The sequence below is a fragment of the Antrostomus carolinensis genome, unplaced genomic scaffold (genome assembly GCF_000700745.2).
Source record: "Antrostomus carolinensis isolate BGI_N321 unplaced genomic scaffold, ASM70074v2 scaffold5530, whole genome shotgun sequence".
Lineage (NCBI taxonomy): Eukaryota > Metazoa > Chordata > Aves > Caprimulgiformes > Caprimulgidae > Antrostomus > Antrostomus carolinensis.
In genome coordinates, this window is record NW_010286322.1 from 79,372 (window position 1) to 103,360 (window position 23,989).

At 37.1% G+C, this 23,989-nt stretch overlaps 1 protein-coding gene across 1 annotated transcript in view; it reads right to left on the reverse strand.

Moving 5' to 3' along the window:
• MPP7 (MAGUK p55 scaffold protein 7) overlaps positions 1-23,989 on the reverse strand; it is a 106,781-nt gene that overhangs the window by 54,749 nt on the left and 28,043 nt on the right. Inside the window, exons 3-4 of the mRNA XM_010163706.1 lie at positions 9,901-9,978; positions 5,285-5,365 (exon numbers count right to left, since the gene is read on the reverse strand). Of these exons, the coding sequence (XP_010162008.1) occupies positions 5,285-5,365; positions 9,901-9,978 (159 nt within the window). The remainder of the gene's footprint in view (positions 1-5,284; positions 5,366-9,900; positions 9,979-23,989) is intronic.

Below are 23,989 nucleotides of genomic sequence, written 5' to 3' on the forward strand. Positions count from 1 at the left end.
AATTTTTGTCAGTGACTGTAAGGCAGCTTTACAAGGCTCTGCTGATAAAGGCTTAAAATGTTTGGGTTTTTTAATAGAACAAGTAGCACTTTGATCAGAATAGTCTATTAGGCCACTGTGCAGATCTAGTAAGCCTCTGATGGCAGGGATGATGGTATCAGCAGTTGTTTATCAAATAAAGGCTAGAATTTAAAACTTTCCAGTAAATACAAGAAAAACAGAAGAGGACAGGACAATGGAAAAGGTACGCTTCCAGCTAAAAGAAGCACTGTTTCTTTTTTTAAAGAAATGTAAAGAAACATAGGAAATATTTATATGAAGAACAAAGTGCTCTGGCTTCATTATCTGCAGCTTTAGCTTTGTTTAACTCATGGTACTATTCTGAAAGAAAGTCAAGGAGGTACTTATTACATGAGAATGTTTACAAATGTAAATTGTTTATGCTTTGTGAAACTGAAAGTCAATTACACCTCAAATGAATTGCAAATATAACAGCAGGAACAAATCCTATTTACAAATTTCCAGTGTATACATCCTTGCCATTTGAAAGCAATTTCAAAAAAAAACTGAAAACAACTTAAAGAATTTGCATTTTCTCTGAACAACACATTGAAGTTGTCCATGGATAAGTTAATCTGAAAACATTCCCAGTCATACAAGAGCAATTTTCCCTTCAGTCTGCAAGTTATCTTAAAATTAGTTCCAAAATTCTATTCATTCTACGGTAATGAAAGAGAAGCCAAGAAAAATACCTCAAGTATGTCCACTGCTTGTTCCCTCTACAGCTACAGCACCCTAAGTGATCCAAATAATTTACATTCTTGTGTACCACAATGCACTGAAGTCATTCACAGTCCTGCCTTGTGCCCTTGTTTAGGTACCTGGTTTATGTTTCAGACTAGCAGCTGGCAAACCTTTCAGCACACATAAACAGAAGATAAACTCTGCTGAAACAGGCAGAACCACCATTGGCATTCTTAGGAAGTTAAAAAAAGCTTAATTTCCTCTGGGTCCTAAGAGGTATAAATATCTTTCAGAATAGTTTTAGCACAGTGACATAAGCTTTTAAAATAATTATTGTCCTGTCTATTACACATACGACCACAAAGGACATATTTTATATTAATTTAAAACACACTAAATTTACCCTAATAGGGATTAACTTCAATAGTAAATTGCTCATTTCAATATGTAATGAGCAGGAATGTAACCACTGTTATAAACATGAAGTTAAGAGCTAGTTAGATCTGAATAATATATCCCAAGCCTATCTCAAACTTAGTATAATTGGGATAACATTGTTCAGTTGACTAAAAGATGGTCCATTCTTTTTATACTTTTTCTGGGGCCACAAAAATGATCAGAGGGCTGGAGCACCTCTCCTATTAAGAAAGGCTGAGAGAGTTGGAACTGTTCAGCCTGGAGAAGAAAAGGCTCTGGGGAGACCTTATTGGAGCCTTTCAGTACTTAAAGGGGACCTGTAAGAAAGATGGGGACAGACTTTTTAGCAGGGCCTATAGCAGTACGACAAGGGGTAATGGTTTTAAACTAAAAGAGGGCAGATTTAGACTACATATAAGGAAGAAATTTTTTACAAGGAGGGTGGTGAGACACTGGAACAGGCTGCCCAGAGAGGTGGTAGAAGCCCCATCCCTGGAAACATTCAAGGTCAGGCTGGACAGGGCTCTGAGCAACCTGATCTGGTTGAAGATGTCCCTGCTGACTGCAGGGGGGTTGGACTAGATGACTTTTAAAGGTCCCTTCCCTCCCAAAATATTCTATGATTCTGTGACTTGTTTACAGCAACAACAAATTAAGTGCCTAAAATGTTAATTCCTATAGTTAATTGTTTTAGTTTTTCAGATTTCAAATAATTTTAAAAATGAGTAACAATTATGCTCTTGTGCTATGGCACTGTCCCAGAAGGAACACAGCTTTTTCCAGCTTGTTAGAAAAGGAACAGAGAGCTACTATTCAAGAAAGCTTTTTAATTAAAAGTGGAAGAGAATTTGGAAGCTTTAGTATCTTTCATTCTCAGTTTGATCATCTGTCATATTTACTACATCTCCTTTCTTGCAGTGTCTGTCACCAGGGTTCTGCCCCATGACTGACAGAATAACTCTATTGCCTACTTCCTTTCCCATTTGCATCCCTACTGGCAGATAAGACCATTTTGCTAACTTGACTGTGACATGTGCATTAAAAGCCCAGAATTAAATTCCCTTTTAGATATATTTTGTTGTCTTGAATCTTAATCTTCCAATTATATATTCCAATTTATACAACTGCAGAACAATGAAAAATATTTTGTCTCTAGATAATGTAGCTATTTAAAAAATAAAAAAGCATAGTGCTCTCAGAGAATAGCAATACTTCCAGATTCATAAAATGCCAAATTGCTCTATAAAGACACAGTTGCACTGGTGCCTATCTGATGCACCATAATTTTAAAATTTTTTCTCATTATTTTCAAAATTCTGTACAATTCCCCTCTTCACATACATTCTGTTTGCTATCACAGAATCACAGAATGGTAGCAGTTGGAAGTGACCTCTGGAGAACAGCTAGTCCAACCCCCCTGCCAAAGCAGGTTCACCTAGAGCAAGTTGCACAGGAAACTGTCCAGGTGGGTTTTGAACATCTCCAGAGAAGGAGACTCCACATCCTCTCTGGGCAGCCTGTTCCAGCGCTCTGCCACCCTCATAGTAAATAAGTTTTTCCTCATGTTTAAGCGGAACCTCCGATGTTCCAGCTTGTGCCCATCTGCCTGTTACCCCTTGTCCTATCACCAGCCACCTCTGAAAAGAGTCTGGTCCCATCCTCTTGATACCCACCCTTTAGATGTTTATTAACATAAAGTTCACATAAGTTCCTTAAATTTCTCCAAATTATAAACCATTAAAGCTGAAAATACTTATTTCTTTATGCTATTATTCATATTTTTCACAAAAGCACATATAGGAGTGTCTTCCCTTAAATCAGAAACATCATTTCCTTATGTGTATCTCCACTATACACTCTAGTCTTCATCTTATAGAAAATATAAAAAAATAAGTTTAATAAAAACAATATTAATAAAAACAATAAAAACATCTCTCTTCCTGTAAGAGAGATGTTTAGTGTTATGTCAAGCTTCACATGCTGTATATTTACAACATTAAGTAACTTTAATGTTGTCATTAGACAGGAAGCTAAGGGACATTTCTTCCTTTCTTTTACATACAGAAAACTATATTATCTAAGTTCCTAACTGTACTTAACTCAAACATGTATAAAATCATGTAACTTCAACATAAATGTAAATCCATCAATAAAATCAGAATGTAAACCCTAAGTATTGAAAACACAAACCATCTTCTAAATCCTTCCTTCACAAAATAAGCAAAGTAATCTTGAAATGGGGTTAAAAATAATCTAATTCATGGTTAGACCTCAGGAATTATAAAAGTCTTAAAAACTCACTCCAGGAACTGAGGAAAAACCCAGGAGTGGGTGCAGTGCCCACTCCCACATAGGCCAGGAATTATCACCTTCAAAAGCAGCCCATTAGCCTGAATTACACAGAATAAAACCTTCCACACAGCAACACAGTCCTCCCTCCATCCCTCATTCATGCGAGGTTATAACAGACATACCGCTCTACCTAATGCTTATAATGGAAATGGCGGCAGCACTACACAGATTATTTAATGCACAATAAATTTAAAGCACCAGGCCCTATGTTGAACAAATGGAAAGGATTAAAAGAAAGAGTCTAAACATCCGTCAGAAGAAAGGCCAGCAAGCAGGGTCTGCACTTAGCAAGTTTTGTACAGGTGCACCAAGCTCTTGTCTGTCTTGTGAGACCTGAGTAAGAGAGGGAAAGATCTGGAGATGCTGCCAGCACAGAGGCTTTCCACAGCCTGTCCCACTGCAACTTAGAAACAGTCGGGGAGCGCTCCTGCTACAATACCCAGGAAACACAGACGGAGTGGAAGGCAAACTTCACTTTTGGAAATCTAAAACGTGTTTATACATATACGCTACGGCAGGTGGATCCAAGCCTGATCTGCTGGCATTTCAAATCACTCAAGCATGTCCTCCCTTAGATCTTGTGTTGGGTTTGTGTGTGAGTGGGGGGCTGGTTTTGGTAGTGGGGGAAGAGGCTACATTGATGGCCCCTGTGAGAACCTTTGTGAAGCTCCCCTGGCTCCAAGCCCTACCCGCCTCCAGTTCAGGCTGAGTCAGTTAGCGACAGAGAAACATCTCTTCAAATCCATATTTGTGAGGGAAGAACTGGTTTGAAATGAAAAAAGGAGGAGAGAACTGGGAGGAGAGGCCACTGACCCGAACAACAGATGACTATCGGCCTAAACAAAGAGGAGAGCATTGTTGCCAGGAGGAATGAGTAGGGGGAGGACAGAGAACCTCAGACACCGGGATTGCAGAAGAGTAGGGCAGCGTAAACGAGATCCCCCGGCTGCCCATGTAGGTTCAACGGCAACACAGATACCCACGGGTAGGCCATGGAAGACTTCACACTGGAGCAGAAAGCCGAGCCCGAGGGCAGGTGTGACTGAACTGACACCCCTGAGACACTCAGTGCCAGAGTGGGGAGAGGACCCCCAGAGTGGGGTGAGGAGGTGTGCTGGACCAGAGGCCTGTCTGCAGCCTGATGAGAGAAAGCCCTGAGCAACCTGCTCTGAACTCAGTGCTGACCCTGCTTTGAGCAGCATGTTGGACTAGAGAACCTTCTTCCAACGGGAACGATTCAATGGTTCTATAGTCTATTGTCAGATAAAAGTTATCAAGTTCCCTGAAAGCACCACAGAGAACCCTAGGAGTTTTGCAGAAAGTTTTCAAAACTAGATTTTTCTAAAAATAATATCCATCAGCGATTTTGTGCCAAGTACCAGGTTGTGCTACTTATGCACAGTGCAATTAAATCAATGGTATGATAGAAAATCTTTTAGTAAAAGCAAATTTGTCATAAATTTATGAACCGCATGCAGTAAAAGTTAGCAAAAGACCAAAAAATAAAAAAAATCAAGCCTCCACTTTTTGGAATATCCATTGTAAATAAGCCATGGCTTTACACTGAATTCCTTTTATAAATATCAGTAACAGCATAATAATTTATGGGCAACATTAAATGTGTTTCTTCATAACAGCTATTTCTGATTAACATTGCAACCCTTCTTAATAGCACACATATTCCCTAAAGCAGCCAAACCCCCATGCAGCCCGAGGAAGCAGATGCGCACACCCATGCAGAAAGAACTTTGCAGGTGCAACACTTCCTCACCTTGAGATTGGGTTTTAAGAGAAGTTTCAACAGTTCTCTGACCTCACTGCTCAGTGGCTTGCTCTGTAGCTCCTCAGCCAGCTGGTGGGAGAGGGAATCAACACAAAGACCATTAGCAAAGCGTTGTTTTACCCAGTGCATCAGTGACAACCCAGAATCTATCTTGTTCAAGGTTATTACTTTCGAGCATGTTCAAACAGAAGCCAGCGTGAAGGAAAACACCATCAATCACCGCACTTCTTTTTCTGGCCCTCAGTGTACCAGATTTAAGCCAGGCCTTTTGGCTCAGTTTAACACAAGTAATCATTTCTGGCAAGGGTACAGCCAGATCACATTCTGATTTATAGCAACGGGGGCAAATCCCAGCACTTCATTTAAGTGAATGGTCCTTTGCGTGCAGACAAAGGACTGCTTGTAAAAATGACTGGATCAAACTTTGACACCGTCTATAAAAAACAGTTTTGAATGAGGTGGTGAAATCCACACTGCTTCCAAAAACCCACAGTAGCTGTGCTGTTTAGGACTGGGATAAGAAAGTAAAGTGCCCCTACAGTGCGAGCAATCTGAACCTTTTATTATGTTTACACATACATTGGAAGGAGCTTGTTAAATGTGAAGCGGGTTAATCATAATACAGCTTATAACAGGTCAGCAGCAATTCAAGCCCCTAAAATGCACAAACTATGTCCTAACAACAAGATCTGTAATTTACGTTTGGTTATACTACAAAATTGTGGTTTGGTGAACAATAGAGCAGCAGTCTAACATTTAGTCCCATGGCTATTTGGCTCATGTCTTGAGTTTTTCTTATCATGACATTCTCAACTAATTTGGACTCAAGAGGCATATTTTATGGCAGGATTTCAGACTCGAACTATTTTTCCAGAAGAAGGAAAAGGTAAAACATATTTCACAACACTGAACTTTCATTTAAAATTCTGAAGCTACATGGCTCATAATCCAAAACGTGATTTCAGATAATCACTTATTTTCTTTGTATTAAATCAGTATCATAAAAATGTCTCAAAGACTGGTTATTTGCAGCAAGTAATTTTATTCGTCTAGCCTAATTTTAAATTTATACTGTCAGTTTGTATAAATTTTCAAGATAAATGGATAGGAGTATATTTTGCATAATTATATATAATAGACATTTCAAGAAGCAATTATAGACATCAGACATGGTTTGAATACTTTTTTTTAACCTTCAAATTAATACGGGGTAACAGGACTGAAACAAAAATTCATCACCTACAGTCCCACAGTCTTTAAACTATAATTCATAGATAAAAACATCCATCAAATACATCAATGCTAATCTTAACAATATTTGTGTCTTAATACTGAAAGATTAGAAAACGATCTCTGTAGGAAAGGCCAGAATGAAACACTTTAAGGCACATAAAGCCAAGTCTTGAGGTAATCTGACTGTAATCTAGTCTGCAAATTCTATGGAAAAGCTCTGCAAAGTTGACAAGAACCTGTGATAGGAATGACAGCAGATATATGACACAGGTTCCCCTTAGTTCTCTTCTCATTCCTAAACTTGTACTACTGATCACTAGAGAATAAAATCTATTCATTTGTGTTTCACTGATGAAGACTAGTAATAACTCAGTAAGAATGACTGCTTCAGCATTTCTCTCTCAGATGAATTGTGCACAAGCACCTATTAACTTCAGCAGAATTGCCATTTGGTTTGGTGGTGCAAATAAAAATGCGGGTGTGTAAGGTTTACAAGAGTGAGATACAGAAAAAAAATTGTTATTGCTATAACAGACTTTTAAATCTCATAATTTAGAAAATATTTGTTCAGAGATTAAACAATTAAAAATTTATTTTCACTCATAGAATTTACAAGGTTTTCAAAATATTTCCATAAAAGTCTTAAAGGCACATGTAACACACCATGATAGAAGAGGAGGAAGATAAAGGTTGATGGAGAAGGAGGAAGACAAAGTCATGTTTCCAGATTGGCAAACAGGTATCTCCAGATCAGCTTGTTGTGCTTCTAGCAATTTTGGACTGGATTTTTAATTGTTGGTAAAGCGTGGAGATTTGTGACAGCTGCCAGCAGTATTAAAAGCTATATGACATACTTTGAGCACACAGATACCATGCTAATCACCTCCTATGCCAAAGACTGCAGGAAAACCTGTTTCAGAAACTCTTCTATGATTCTCTGTTGAGGGAACCGTAACATTTCATCAAGTTCTTTATGAAGAGCTGCCACTAAAGAGAGGGGAAAACAAAGCAAGGGAGAGGGGCAAGATGGGGAGTGAGGTTGGTGAGATGAGGAGCACTGGGGCCTGGAGGTTTAAAGGTTCTGGAGAAAGTTCTGAAACTTCTTTTGCCAAAACAATCTTTCTAATAATCTAGAGGCCTTATTTGCAGTACATACCTATACCTATACTGGCAGTAATGTTTAGAGCATTTGCATGAAATCAAGAGTCCTCTGCCAGACATTGCTGCTCCAAAATAAGAGGCAAACAGAATCTCTGATGAGAAATTCAGCCTAAAAGTCACTAGGGGGTGAGGAGAGAGAAGGTATGGCAGTTAGGAATATGAAAATGTTTAGAAAAGAGGCGTCACCACAATTGTTACCTCTGAAATTGCTTTAAAAAAAAACCCAAGAATAGAAACACTCCTTAAACAGCTTTTCATTGTTAGCAGCACCTCAAATTTGTGTTTTAAATCAAACAGGAAATATGCACTTGTTAATAAGAATTTCTCCTTCTTTGTTTAACTATTGAACAGTTACTATCACTAGGAAAACAAAATGTTAATTTAAAGCCTATTGAAATAAAAGCATGTTTTCTATCACCTACATGCTCTTAAATCCCTGAAGCTGACAACCAGTTAGACAAATGTGCCAAAAATGGAATAATCCTGGAACCTCATGGGTTTTGGAGTTACAAAAGCCACTGCATCTAAATTAACTTCCTCAAAGTTTGCTGATAACTACTGAAACACCGAAAACCCTGCAGTGTGCTAACCTGACTTCATCTGCCAAAGGACATCCTCATTCTATGGGACAGTGCCCATAAAACCAGCTGTTCAGCTAAATACAAGCAAAAATTAAGAACCAGCAAGAGGATCTTTAAAAAGAAGCTGTGCTTAAAAAGTAGGCAGGCATCTAGAGACACTCATGTCCCTACATATGTACATTTTAAAAATACTACCATATATCCATAATAATACATTTCATAGGGTCACAAACCCAGACCTCTTGCAATTGAAGAGTGACAGAGTACTTAAATTTGGGGATTTCCAAAACTATATGTTTTAAATGAGGCTGAACAAAGAATGAGATTGCTCAGCATTTCTGAAAATATCAAGAACTATGTTTTGCATCCAAAAATAAGAAATTATTTTTATTAAGAATTTTAGTCTAGAGATCCATAACACAAATGTGAACAAGGATTATTAATATGCCACCAAGAACTTAATGAAGAGAATTTCAACCAACTTTCTAATTTTCAAAATTACTATCAACACTATTCAAAGCTACTTGAAGGTTAAAAAAATATTACTAATATATGCCTGATGTCAAAGTTAATGCATTATTATATTTGGTATGTTACAGGATATAGCTCTCCTCCTACTGAAATATTATTAAATTACATTATATTATTTTTTAATACACTCCAAATATGTTTAATTTATTTTTTGTTAAAATGTTACCAATTCATAAGATCTAACAATTTGTAAAATATAAAAATCAAAAGCTCTTAATTATATAAAAAGATAGTTAAGATTTTACAACAACTATGAAGTATGTGAAGTTTCAAACATGTTGTACTTGAAATGGATCCCAATACATATCGCCTTTTCCAAAAAACAACCTGAGATAATCAATTGCAACAAAGATTTCTGGATTTCACCTAAACCACAATTTATTAAACATTTCTCTATCCTTGGCCTACCTCAAGTTCAGTCATAGTTTATACAGGTGTGTGCACAATTCAGCTGAATCCTAGAATTAACCAAATAGCAAGAAACAGCAGGTTGGATTTTTTTCTTTAAAATAAAAATTATAGTAACAGGAAATTAACTACTCCATCAATGCTGACCACTTTTACAATTTATTTTTTGGTTATGAAGGTAATTGGAAAGCTCCAATATCAATAAATCACTACTGTACTTTTTTTTAAATAGTTTTTGGTGGGTTTTTTTAACAAGCCTCCCTTCTATGCATTTCACATGCTTCATTTCTGTAGTATTATCTGTCATTTTTCATGTTCTGTCAGCAGTGCTGCTATCTCATTTGTCTTTATTTTTCCAAAGCATTCCTCTTGTCTGTGACTTTCTCAAAACACTAATAGTTGACAGCTTTCCCCCTCCCAGCAGAGTTCCAACCTGTAAATTTTATTACGTAGTTACTAAAGCAGAACAAGAAGCTATCTAGATGCAATGTTTTTATAACAGGCAAGTGAATAAAAATCAAAGTAATATCAGCAACAAGCCCGGTGATGACAGCACCTTTAGAAATATTTGCAGCTTCTTATGATTTCAGCTCAGAGGATTACATTCATATGTTTGCACTATGAGGAGTTCGGCTTGCAGACAGTTTTTTGGGAGACTTGGTACCAGTGATCTCAGCAGGGGACACTTACCTCATCTGCCAAGGCTGCTGCACCATGGAGTACGGGCACTGGGTTCTGTTTTTCATAATAATGCAGTTTTTCATGAATCTGGAAGACAATAGCACAAAACGGTAAGTTTATTTAGCAGCACGAGAAACAGTACAAAATGACCCTATTGAGCTAACTGATCTGTTGAGTGTCTGTAACTAAAGAAACATCCTTATAGTAATCTACAGGCAGCAATCATGTAAATGTAATACATCATCATCTTCTGTTGAAGTGCTAAGAATATGAAATCAGATGGAAAAAATGCTCAGTATGTAGACCAACCCACAGAAAAACTAAACATTTGTGATTTTTCTCTCCTGGTTTTCTATGTCTATATTTCTAACATATTGCTTTAAGTATCAATTACATTTTATATTGCTGCTGAAAACACAAAGCATAAAGTGTTTATCCCCAAGATGAATATAAAAAACACTGCAAATTATGATTTATGAAGTGAAATAATAGCCTGCCACCCACATCTTGACAGACAGCTTGGTGGAGCGGCTGCCGTCATTAAAATAATTCAGAAACAAGGGCAAAGTAGTGCTAATATGAATTCTAACACATCTGAAAGAAAAAGGCAATCCTTCAGCAAGTGAAAGTCATTTAGGAGCATTTAAAGTTTTTACTGGGGAGTTATCAACATTAAAAATGCAGTGTGCTTTGGTTCTTTCAAAAGGGGAAAGGATATACCATCATTTAAATATCCAGCCTCTTACCTCCTCCACAAGTCATGCATTTCAAAATTTGGATTTTTCTAGTGTGAAAGCTTAAAAAAGCCAAAATATTTTAAAGCTTCTAACAAGTTTTTTAAAAGCTATTTCAGAACGGCATAAAAAGAATATATTAAATATACAATTTTATTTACATTTTCCTGAAGATACACAGATGTACAAATACTAATTAAAATTAAAAAAAAGAAGACAACAGTAGTCTGAACTCATGCAAACACATCCCAGTCTTAGATTTCTGCTTTAGTCCCACTACTCTGAAGGAGGCATGGACTCCAGATGGTTGGAGGAGTTGCAGAAGCAGCTAAATTGGGGACTTCTGTGCGTGGCAAGGAGCGAAACATGAGATCTGTCAGAGGCCACAGGGCGCAGAACTTGGCTGGGGAGCCTCTCACATCCCCACCCCTCCGCGGTGTACCATTGTGGGAGGAAGGGGACAGATGCCAGGCAGGAAGGACAGCTGTAGAGACCAACCAAACCAGTGGTCTTTGCACACTGAAAATGTTTGGAGTTGATTGGATCATAACTGTTATGCACTGTCTGTTTCCTCCAGCCTTCCTTCCTCTTCCACATTTGCTTTTCTTTGCCTATTTTTACCCTTGGCAGCACTCACTCCTCTCACTGTGCGGGACTCCCTCAGCCTTCTCCCCAGCCCTTTCTTTTGAATTTAAACTGAACTCTTAACAACTACGTCCATAACAAGACAATGCCATGTCAACATCTTGCTAAGTCCATGTCTGTTTTTACTTATTTAGACTACAGGATTTTTGAAGTAAAGGCCACACAATACTCTATTAATGCAACGTGGCATAGCAAGATCTAAGTCTTGGTTGATTCCTTCATCGTTTCTGTAATCTTAATGAGATTATTTCTGTACATTGTTTGTTAAAGGATACTGACGTTCTGAAACGTCAAGGTGAAGCATGAAGGCAACACAGTTGCTCAATTGCTAAATTGTAAAATTATTTGTTCTGAACAGCAAGTGTCTGTACCTCATCTGGAAACTAAATGTAAAGCACTTATCTCCAGAACATGAGTCTGAATTTTACATAGCTTATGTAAACATTGTTTACTCAGCAAAGTAAGACTAATCTATATGGGATGTCACCAAAAGTGTAAGTGACTGGAAAACTTCATATTTCTAGCTCACAAAGTACAGAAACTAAACAAAATAAGGAGCTGCAGCTCCCTGAGTTTAGCAGAAAATTTCAATTTACTTAGACTACGAACTTAAATAACTAAAAGGCATAATAAATCAAAAAGTCTCAAATCCATCATTTTTCTTTATTTCTTCAGCCAACATCTTGATTTTATCCAGACTGAGCTTCCGTCAACTCTGAGGTTAAAAGCAGTCGCCTGTGCTACCTCCTACTTTCTCAAAGGAAATAGAAGCGCCACTGCCAATGAAGCTATTTTTACCTTTTTTTTACCTTTTTTTTACAACCTACAGGAGTTTTTATCAGTGAAATTAAAAAAAAGAAAAAGGAAAAAAAAAATGCTGAGACATTCTTGCATAAACTATCTTTAAAAAAATGTTATAAAATTGTAAATTCATGCAACAAAAATGAGATTTTTAAGTGGAGTGTATCTTTAACAAGTTATTGGCTTTGTCTATAACCTGCAAATGGCTGAAAAGTCCCTCATATCACAGTAAAGTGGACCGGCCTGTAGTTCCCCACATTGTATTTTTGGCCTTTTCTGAAGATGGGTACAGCACTTGCCTTTCTGTAGCCACTGGGTACTAAGTCATCTCTGTTGCCCTTCAAGGACGATAAAGCACACTTGCAAATTCACCTGGTAGCCTCTGAATTTCCCAGACTTTAGGGTGATTAATAACTGCATTTATGACGACTGCCTTTCAAAAAACTACCATGCACACGGGCAAATGTTTTGGCACCTTTTCCACATGCTGTCTTTCAGATAATTATTTTCCCAAATCTTACATTTGGAAATCATGCTAATATATGTACAACTAGCATTATACTTCCAAAATTCAATTCTTACAGAAGTAGAATTTGAAATGTAAATATCTAGATTAAATGTCTGCATTAATGAAAACGAAGATAGTGTAAGCTAGGCAAACCCAGAACTGAAAAGCAAAAGACAAGGTGGTGCAAGTCTCACTCAATGAAATTAAACTGTAACAGAAATTAAAACAATGCCGAAACACTTTGAAAGAAGTATGAGAGCAGATTCAAAATAGTAGAAGAGAGAGCATTTACCTATTCAACATAAAACATTTCATGTTTGCAACATGTTTGAGCTTCACTCTAAAGAATTTTTAACTTTGTATTAACTAGAATATTTCTAGTTAATACAAAAGGCAAATTTATTTTATATTCTGTGGATATCCCAGATGTCCAATAACTTTAAGACTATCACCTTCTCTCTAGTAGAAATGCATGGAATATATGGAGAGTATAGGGCTGAATCATGCTTAAAAAACAGAAAATATAGTACATCTGTTTTAACTTCTGACACTTAAGTGTAAAGTTTGAACCCTGAAAATCTCTTCACAGATGAGTCTGAGCCTGTTAAAGCAAGTTACTTATTGTAAATAAAACATATAAAGCTGTTCTGCTGAAGAGATGACTAAGTTGCTGTGGATTTGCTTTTTGAATTTTTTTTTTTTTATGACTACCTATACTTTTCACTGCAGGGTATTTTGGGTAGACTTAAGAGGTTTTGTGAAAACTGACAATCATCTACTATGAAGATATGCCCCAAGAGAGAAAAATAATAATTTGCAAATTTATACAATTTTCAGCACATATCTGTAGGCAAAGGAAATTGTTTCTGGATTTTCCTAGAGAAATTGAATTAAGCTTTCCATAACAAAGTTTAGCAGAAATATGTTTTCCGCAGTGTCTCCAGCCTGCCCCATTTTAAAACAGACAGGGAGCTTTCTGAGTCAGAAAAACAAAAATCTTAAGAATCCTACAAAATAAGCTTAATTTCTCCTTTTAGATTTCTTCATTTTCAGGTATAGTTCCAATATCATATGGCTGAAAACAACACAGGAGAAGGGGATAGGCAGGTACACAGAATAATATCACCAGTTTCCAATATCCCAGCTCCTTTGGGGAAGGAATCTCCTTAATGCAAGAATAACTTTATTGGTATTTAGTGGACTCTGGTACAGTTGTCTAAGTAGGACTTTTCAAAAAGGCTCTACAGAACAATACTACACACATACAAACTACATACCTGGCTTCAGAAAGGGTAGCCTGCATGGTATTACAGACCAAGATTTATTAGCAATCTTTTAGAAAGTTATCCACCTATAAAGTTTATAGGAAATTTAAGATGGAGACAAAATGGACTATTTTAATCATAAAGTGATAGAATAGAATAAAATAGACTATTTCAGTTGGAAGGGACCAACCTGGTGTGGGTATGAGATATCTTTCAGTATGGAGATAAGTTAACTGCAAAATTTGGGTAATTACATGCAGGCATTAAAACATGTAACACCATCTTTGTTTAATGCAACAGAACAATTAGCACAGAGGACCTAATCACCACACCATATATATATATGTCTGGGGTTTTACTCTGGACTAGCCTGGTCTAGTCTTGTCTGCTAAATACCCATTAGTAGCTAATCTCCTTATTTAGTTACAGCAGAAAAGAATCCATCTCGTGTACTGGACTGCTGATGCTTGCTGGTGCAAACCAAAGCAGCACAAGTTCAGAAGATGTGAAATTGCTTTAAAAAAATGCACTCCTGATCTGAACTAGAATGCCAATATAGACATACATACGAAGCACCAAGACATGTCTAGAAGACAGGCATTGAGTATACAGTCATAGAAAGTCCATAACAGTATGCAAAAGATCTCCCCTAACCGCTCTCTTCGTGTCTGAAATCAAAGCACTGACAAAAGCCACGCAGCTTCTGTACTTACTGGCTTAGTCACTTGCAAGGATGCATAATGAAAGATCTCGTTATACAGAGAACCTCTCAACTGTCCACCAAAGTTTCAGGATCAGGTACCATTTGCAAAAGTCTTTAATTCCTCTAGTGGCCCCACAACCCAGGGAAATGCTACGACAGAGAGGACCATGTTTACATTAAGAAGCCACAACAGATGAAGAGAATGCAAAAAGAAGGCAAAAGATAAGCTAGTGTGGCAGTAAGTGCCAGGTTTGGTTTCATCTGCAGTTTATGTCCTGCATCTGTAATATCTGCAGCAAGGGAAATCATTCCAAGGCACTCACAACTGCAATGGACACATTTATGAATAGTCCCAACATTTACACAGTGAGATTTCAAGATGAGAATTAGAGTTTTCATTCCATCACTAATATTACTACCTTAACTCTGGGATTTAGACAGCGAGTTCACCGTTTAAATTGACCAACAACTTTGAGTCAAGGTAAAACAAAGTATTTAGAAGAAAAAAAAATAAATGATGGGATACAATGAAACACATGGAAATAACCTTAAAAACATTCACAAGCTATAATCGCATACCATCATCTATGCTGAAAGAGTATGCATATTCTACTTAATGTAGAATTTCAATTAAATGATGGTTTCATTCCCTCCTTTTCTCCTCCCAGAACCCTACTGTATCAGATGAAAGGAACCAGAATAATTAGCCAACTCTTTGCTTTATTTTCATCATTTAGTGAGTGTCTGTAAGCCTATTTACACAGCACGGAAACCTGGACAAAATGCAAAACTATTCATTTGTTCCCAAACCTTCCTACAGTACTTATCATTGCAGTTTTGTCACGCTAATGAACTTAAACACGTGATCAACTCTGCAGTAATATGGCATGATGAACAGATGAGGTGTAGGAAAACTGAGCAGCAAATCAAATGCCAACTCATTTCAAATAACCAATGCCGTATCTTGAAAACTGACTTTCTCAGAACACGTACAGCCTTTTAATCATGTTCTATTCAGGCAAATTGACTTGAGCTGCAGTTAGGGGCATAGAATATCACTAAGATTTAGCATTATGTATTTTAGAAAAGACAAACAAAAATGCATAATCACAGCTAACTACTCAAAGTTTGCAAAGAGAATTTAATTCTCCATAGTAATATTAAATTGCCTCAAATACAAATTAAGTGATTGCACAGTGCAGAAAAGACTTTTGAGAGAAAGTTACAAGTATCAAAGCAAGCCTCTGAAGATATAAAACCAGATATTCAGATACCCCAATTCTGGCTCAATTTTCCACAGCAAAGTTCATCACAATAGATGAGCAATTCCCTCTTTCAAGCACTTGTTCCAAAGAGCAGAAGCATTAAGTTAGTAAGAAGTCAAAAGCAGGCAAACGGCATGGAAGTAGTTCTGCCTAAACAGTTAAGAGTCAGTAGTCAGAAGTCCTTCAGAACAGCAACGTTCAGGTTAGTCAACCTTAACAAAAGAACTATAACCTTGCATTATAATAAAAGAATTACAAGCTGCTTTATCATTATAGCATGAAATTACTTTAAAAAATCAGAAAGTCTGCAGACTGTCTGGTATAAACCACTGTACTGGGCTTGGCTGGGAGGGAGCTCATTGGCTTCATAGCAGCCTGTATGGTGCTGTGTTGTAGATCTGTGACAAAAATGGTGCTGGTAACACACTAATCTTTTAGCTATTCTTGAGCAGTGCTTGTGCAGTGCCAAGGCCTTTGCTGTTCTTGCTCTGCACCTCTAGTGAGTAGGCTAGGGGTGGCCAAGAGTCTGGGAGGAGATACAGCTGGGACAGCTGACCCCACCTGACCAAAGAGAGATTCCATACCTTATAACGTCATGCTTTTCCAAAGCAGCCATTGCTTGGGGACTGGATGAGCACTGGTCAGCTGGTGGTGAGAGATTGCTTTTCACACAGAGAATCACACAGAATCACCTTGATTGGAAAAGACCTATAAGATCATTGAGTCCAATCGTAAACCTAACACTGACAACCCTAAACCTTGACTAAACCATGTCCCTAAACACTATGTCTAGAGGACTCTTAAATACATCCAAGGACGGAGAGTCCACCACTGGGCAGCCCATTCCAATGCCTGATAACCCTTTCAGTAAAGAAATTCTTCTCAATATCCAGTCTAAGCTTCCCTTGGCACAACTTGAGTCCATTTCCTCTCATCCTGTTACTTGGGAGAAGAGAGCAGCCCCCCCTCTCTACAACCTCCTTTCAGGTAGTTGTAGAGAGAATAAGGTCTGCCCTGAGCCTCCTTTTCTCCAGGCTGAACAACCGCAGCTCCCTCAGTTGCTCCTCATAAGACTTGTGCTCCAGACTCTTCACCTGCTTCATTGCCCTTCTCTGGACACGCTCCAGCACCTCCATGTTCTTCTTGTAGTGAAGGGCCCAAAACTGAACACAGTACTCAAGATGCAGCCTCATCAGTGCTGAGTACAGGGGTGAGATAACTTCCTTGGTTCTACCGGCCACACTATTCCTGATACAGGCCAGGATGCTGTTGGCCTTCTTAGCCACCTGTGCACACTTTTGCATCACTTGTTTCTAGCCTCTACAAACATCTAAAATAAAGGACTAACCAAAAAGGCATCTAAATTCTTTGACAGAAACCCGAAAACGCAGATTCCTTAACTTGAGCCTTATCTGCCACTAAACAGTGTTCTCTTTTTGGGGGAGAGGAGGAGGGTTATAACTGGAGACATTAATACAACTTGAAAAAGGAGGTGCTTCTAGCCCTGATAAAACTTGGAAACTAGTTCATTTAGCACTCCTTTAAGTAAGCAACTCATTCATAGAAATTAAATGAGGCCCAAGAGCAAACCTGATGGTATTTTGTTAAATTTTGTCAGCTTGAAACATTAAAATCATTGAAGATTCAACCCCCTCATGTCAACACTGCAGGGAATGTTCTAGGTATCATAGGAAAGAAGCCTGTTATCAAGATCCTAAAATTGCAAAATATGGATGTGATTTCTGCTGAGTTCATTTTTGTGCAACAGCAGAACACATGAAACAACACACACTATTTTCCAGGTTATATGCATACTTGAAAGTCCATTATTTGAAAAGAACCAACAAATAAACATGCTTACTGAGACCAAAGTGCTGTGAGATTCTAAAAATCTTTGCAGTTGTCTTAAAAGAATGCAAACCAGGGTCCAATCATAGAATCATAGCATGGTTAGGTTTGGAAGGGACTTTAAAGATCATCTAGTCCAACCTCCCTGCCATGGGCAGAGACATCATTCACTAGATCAGGTTGCACAACACCCCATCCACCCTGACTTTGAAAACTTCCAGTGTCAGACACCCACAACTTCTCCAGGTAACCTGTTCCAGTGTCTCACTACCCTCATCATAAAAAATTTCTTCTTTATGTCCAATTTAAATCCCCACTAGTATTTGTTCAGCCCTTAAAGATAAGGTTGCTAAGAGTCCAGGATTGTGTTGGATGACACTTAAAAAGTGTCCTTTACCCAACATTCAGAATGACCTACATTCCAAACAGAACTCCTCCAGAAATTTCTAATTATATTGCAATTTCAGAAACAAATTTTCAGAATTTCATGCACTATTACAGTAACTTCCTAAGTTACAAAATGTGGTAATAGAGTTATATTAGATCATATTTGAGCACATTTTTCTTGTCAGGTTATGTTTTGTGAAAATTAGACAATGGTGTGTTACCTACAGATTTACAAGGTTATTGGAGCAACATTATTTTCAATTAGGTGCTATTAATGCAAATCAGCAGCGCTGCCTGGAGAGGCCACAGCTTCAACTTAAACTCTCAGCAAGCACTTGGTGCTTGAACTTTAATTCAGCAAGAACTTGGTTATAGAGTGCTTATATGTGCAAGAGTGTCATGTGGTAGAAGTGCCCAGTTAACAGTGATGGCAAACATCATGCAATTGTTACATATTAAATTGTTAAATCCAATAAAAGCAGCACATCATGCTAGACATGAAAGAAAGCAACCTTGTGGGGAAAGAAGTCAGTTTTTCTCAACGGGCAAAATCAAATGATGAATTGATTTTGTTAAGACAAAAAGAGCCTTGCTAAAGGCTAATAACGTGAGTTATTGGTCAATACAGATAAATCACTAGTTTTTATTGTCTTGCAGAAATTGCAAGATGGAAAGAATGCCTCTGCACATTGCAGTAAGTTGTACAGTAAAACCTTATTCTCTGTGGATTTTTTTTTTTAATCTGTGGTTTCAGAATTTCCTCCTCAGTCATTTCACTACCTCATTTGTCTGTCCCTCACTGTAGATTGACCTTGATAAGCAGGGTGAATCTGAGGAAGATGATCACAACAGAGAAAATTCAATGCTTCAGGAAGAAGTAGGAAGAACACCTGCACTCTGGGGTTTACTTGAGGCAGTCTCACTGATAAAGCAGTTCTGCGACTAGTCTGACAAAGTCATGAGGGCATTGCTGGATTTGATTTTGTCTTAAAGAGATCTAATCAAAGCCTCAGGCCAGTAAGGACCCATCTCTTGATTTTTACTGTAAAATGAAAAAGCATCTCTTCCACTTTTTCTGTTTTGAGAAAATCAAGACAGACATTAAAGTGAGCAACTGATGAGCCTGGTGATCCTGCTCTTGCTCCTCTTTGCCATATACACTGTCTCTGTGTATTTACATTGTACCTGCCCATCATATTTCTTTTTTATTGGAAAAAGTACTTCATTATCTGTTAAGTACCTAGCTATTGACACTTTTAACAAACACATCCTTCATGAACAATGGGATATGCCTGCAGATCTGTGTCTTAGATCTATGTCTTATAACATTTCTAATTTCAGTATTTCTTGTCTTCATGCAGCATCACCAAAGCATATGAAAGAAAAATAGTAAATGCTTCCATTATGCTCATATACCATGCCTTCTCCTTAGCTCAAAAGCAAAGAAAGCCATTAAAATCAGATTTAAAAAACTAAATTCACTTGGAACATTTTAGAGCAACAGCTATAGCATGAGAGAATCAGTTTTCCTAATCTGGAGAGCACCTTATAAGCAAGCAGTTGTTCACCTGTCAATAAGATTTAAATGCAGAAAAAATACACCTGACAGGGAAGACTGGTGAGGTTGTTTTTATTATCCATTTTGAGAAGAGACAAGAACAGATAAGAAAGGAAAGGTGTAAGTCCAGTTAAGTGTTGGATTAGTGGCACAGAAATTCAGCAGTAACATTTAGTGCAGACATAGTCATTTTGATGCATAGGCTCTAGGGTATGAGCCTACTATAACATGGTAAATGACCAATTTCCTCCTTCACCACCACCTTCCTGGATGAAAGTCCATCCATTTTCTATTTGTAAAATGGAAAAGTAGCATTTCTTTGCTCAATGTGTGGTTAAAAGCAAGACCAGGTAAGCACCTTGAAAACAGTGTGCCACATACTTAAATTCATTTGAGTGCTGTGGAACTTTCTGGGGTTGATGAAGCTGATGAAGACCAGACACTTTCATCAGGAAGAAAAGAACAGATGTATCCTGAAGCTTTTGTTTAATGTGGACATTTGATGAACACAACCTCTCTACATGCACATACAGAAACTGAACAGAGCAATCTGAAAAAATGACAGAGACCATATACCCAATGGCAACAGCCCATCCAACCCCTTCTGCTCATAGCCAAGTAACAAGAGATAAGTTCTATAGGTTTCTAATGATACAAGATGCTCCAGGTAAGGCTTGGTCATGAAACAGTCCTTTGTAAGCAGCCCCTCAGGGGTGTGAGCAAAGCCAAGTCCTGTGCACAGAACGGGCAGGGCACCTCAACACAGCAGGAGCCAGGCGTCCCTGCAACACGCGGAATCACACCATTGCTCAACAGACCAACCCTTTGGCCCTGCACCTGCAAGGCAGTGCCTTCCAACCTGGCTCCCCGCCCTTTTTGAGATCCTACAGCCATAGGAGCAGCAGCCTTGCATTGCACTTGCATGTTGCTGTAAATTGATTGCCTGACTTCTCATCAGATCCTGGAGAACAGATTATTCACTTTGTCTTTGTGCTTGCCTCTTCAACATGAAAATTTAGGTACTTCTCCAGTCATTTTTAAGGTAAAGCCCAACTCTTTCAACCTTCCCCTGTGGATCATGTTTTGCAGCCCTCTCATCATTCTAACTGCTCTCTTCTGGAATTTCTACTTAATTAGTGGCCTTACTTGCAAACTGCCTATGATCAGTACATTTTTACCTTAACTAATGATAATCCACAGCATGCCATTTAGTTTTCATACAGCTGATAATTAATATTCAAGTAGGATCCTAAAACTACCAGAAGGTTAAAGACTAAAATAGCAAATATATGAAATGTTCATTTCCTTATTCACTCCCATTTACAGAGTACTCTAACATGCTCATTTGTGATTTTAGCCCCTTTATAGCTTACCTTGTGAGATGCTGACCTTTTTAATCCTTAATTTTTAAAAGCTTTTTTCTTTAAATTATATTTTAATACCTCTGAGGTTTATTTTATTTATCCTATATCACAAAAAAAAGAAAGGACTCAAGAATAAGAAAATTCTGGTCTGAATGAATATGAAAGCATATGGTAATAAGACTAAGTATTAGCTATTTTATTTTTGCAATGTTAAGCAAAACAGATTAAATACTGGCTACAAACCCAGTTATTCCTTGCAGAGTTTCTTAAAATGTTTATTTTTCTGTAAGAAACACTTTTCACTTTGAATTCATTGTTCCTTATACAATAAAATAAAGCTGCTATTATATGAGATTTCACAGACTTCATTCAAATGCACTACTTTTTTTTTCAGTAATAAGAAAAGGTTTTGATGACTTTGCTTATAGGAAGAGGGTCCCTAGGTAGACAGAGGAAGTTCAGACCAAAGCCAAACAACTTGCACTTGTTCCAAAATAAATTTCCCTGGCCCTTTAGAGCCAAACAGCCTACATGGCTACTGTATACACTATTTTCAACATTGTTTTTCTGTACTTTTAACCCCATTTCTAAAGGAAGGAGCATCAGAACAATTCCAAATTTGAATGAAGCCACTCTCTTGTGTGAGCTAAGGACATGAAGTCCTTGAACAGAAAGAACAGAACAACATCAGTCTTTTTCTCCTTTGAAACAAGCAGTCTTCAAACTGGAGTCCATGGATGCTGAAAGGTCCCTACAATTTTAATGCACTACCCTTCATAAATGCATTTTCAAGTAAAACAAAATCTGAGCAGTAAACCCATCAAGTACCAATCAGAACTGTACCGATCTGAATTTGCTAAAATAAAAGTGTAGCAACTCTCTTCTCTGAAAGCACACACTGACCTACATAAAACCATCTTAAATCTGGTAACAGTTTGTGGAAAAATTTCAGAAGAGCAATACTGAACTCAGCATTCCAGGTCACAAACTATTCTTTCTAATTTATGGCTCTTCACCCTTCTGTCTATACACTCCCACTCAGTGGCAATCTTTGCCTGCCCACCCACCCACCCACCCCCAGTATTATTACTTTAATAAACACACTTCTGAATGAAGTGTTCATATTTAAATAAAACACAGAATTTGAGGTGGGCTCACATAAGCATCTTTGATTTCTCTCTCTTCCTTTCATTAGGACAAGGATAAAGATCCATCATTCACAATATGATAGACCAAATCTTTCATTAAAGAACCTAAACCAACTGTCAGGAAACACTGCTGTGCAGTACTGCAGACATAGCAGATTGATCCTGCATACAACAAAACTGCGGAAGTCATATATAAAGACTGCAATCTAAAATTGTAACAATACTCAGGATTATGACACCATATTTAATCCAAAGGTTTCTGAGAACATCACCAAAGGAAGTAAGCATCGTTTTCATCATTACTAAAAGGAAGACCAGGACTAACCACAGACACAAAATGTACTTAATTTTTAAACCAATAGTATTAAAATGACTTCTAATCAGAAAAAAAATTATTGTAAGCTTAATTTTTTTTGTATTCTAACTAATGACAGTGAGATACTTATAACCAATTGCAATATTTTCCTCATATAATTGTCATATAAACAGTGTGTCTTTCTAAGTTACTTTTAAAATATACTTTTACTTAAAGAATACATGATGCAAGCAAGAAAGCAATTGCAACTCCCACAGATGCCCTGCAGTTTCGAGAAAGAGAATGCAGTAAAGTTGCACAGATGTAATTAAATACAGATGGAAATAAGCCTTACTGCAACGATGAAACAGCTGATGATTTTACAATTATTCTAAATAAAAAACTTATTTAATTCAAGAAACTAACAAACTTAGATTGATCAGAAAAAAATATACTTTTCTGTATAAAAAAACCCCAAAATAAAAAATACAAAAATATATATGGTCTACAATACTTCAATCCCACATTGCAACAATAAACTTGTTTTTCTTTTTTTCTTTAAGGAAATCTAACATTTTTTCCCCCCACTTCAATACTCTGTTGCTACTTCCTTTTTAAGTATCACCCAAATCTCTGTGTAAGTAATGCAACTTTCCAAAAGACTTGGAAAATGTATGCCTAATTAATTTGAATTATTATTATGTGTAACAAATATTCCAAAGAATTGATCTAAACCATCAGAAACTAAAAACTTCTTCAACTCTTGGTATTGGTCAGATTTTAGGAAATTTTCTTTAGCTTTATAACAAATCTTTTTTAAATAGCACAACTATAATGTTACTGTTTTATATAGCAAAAGTGTTTCTCCATTTGAGGTTTGATACTTTAATGATTTTTATGAACTTGAGAGGAGGATTTTTTCTTAGAAAAGTCAGCTTTCTGTACTACAGAAAAATATAACCATTTTTGCTCTTGAATATCAGATTTGAACACTTAAAAAAAATTATCTAAAAGAGGTAAAAATAATTACATTACTAAACTGAAAAAAGAAAGAAACAGACTGGATGCAGCTCAAATATAAAGAACAAAGATCACGTCAACAGCTGACTGATTGGGTTTTGGAAGTTATCCTTATCTGAAGTCCTTCAAAGCAAAAAATATATCAGCATAGCAACAACTGTCATCTCATTGCTCAGAGACAGTTAGGAAAACTGCAATGCTGAACATTTCATGACCTGTGATTAAATTTGATTATCTAATTCAGGAATTTAAAAAACCCCCCAATATTCCATTATTTCCCACTACTTTATGCTGGTATGTTGATCAGCAAAGAAAGAGCCATAAAGTGAATTCAAATATAAATCTACAGTACTTTCCGTGCCAATATTAACGCTCATTCATGTTAAATTATTTCCAGAGTCTGAATTAGAGGACTGAAGAGGTAACCTTGCTAAGAATATGGACATAGTACTTTAAAAAAAAAAAAGATAATAAATTAAGAGAACACTTCTTGAAATAAAGAAGCTATCAGGACACATTTTTAAATGAAAAATTGTATGGTCCTGCTTTGTCAAATA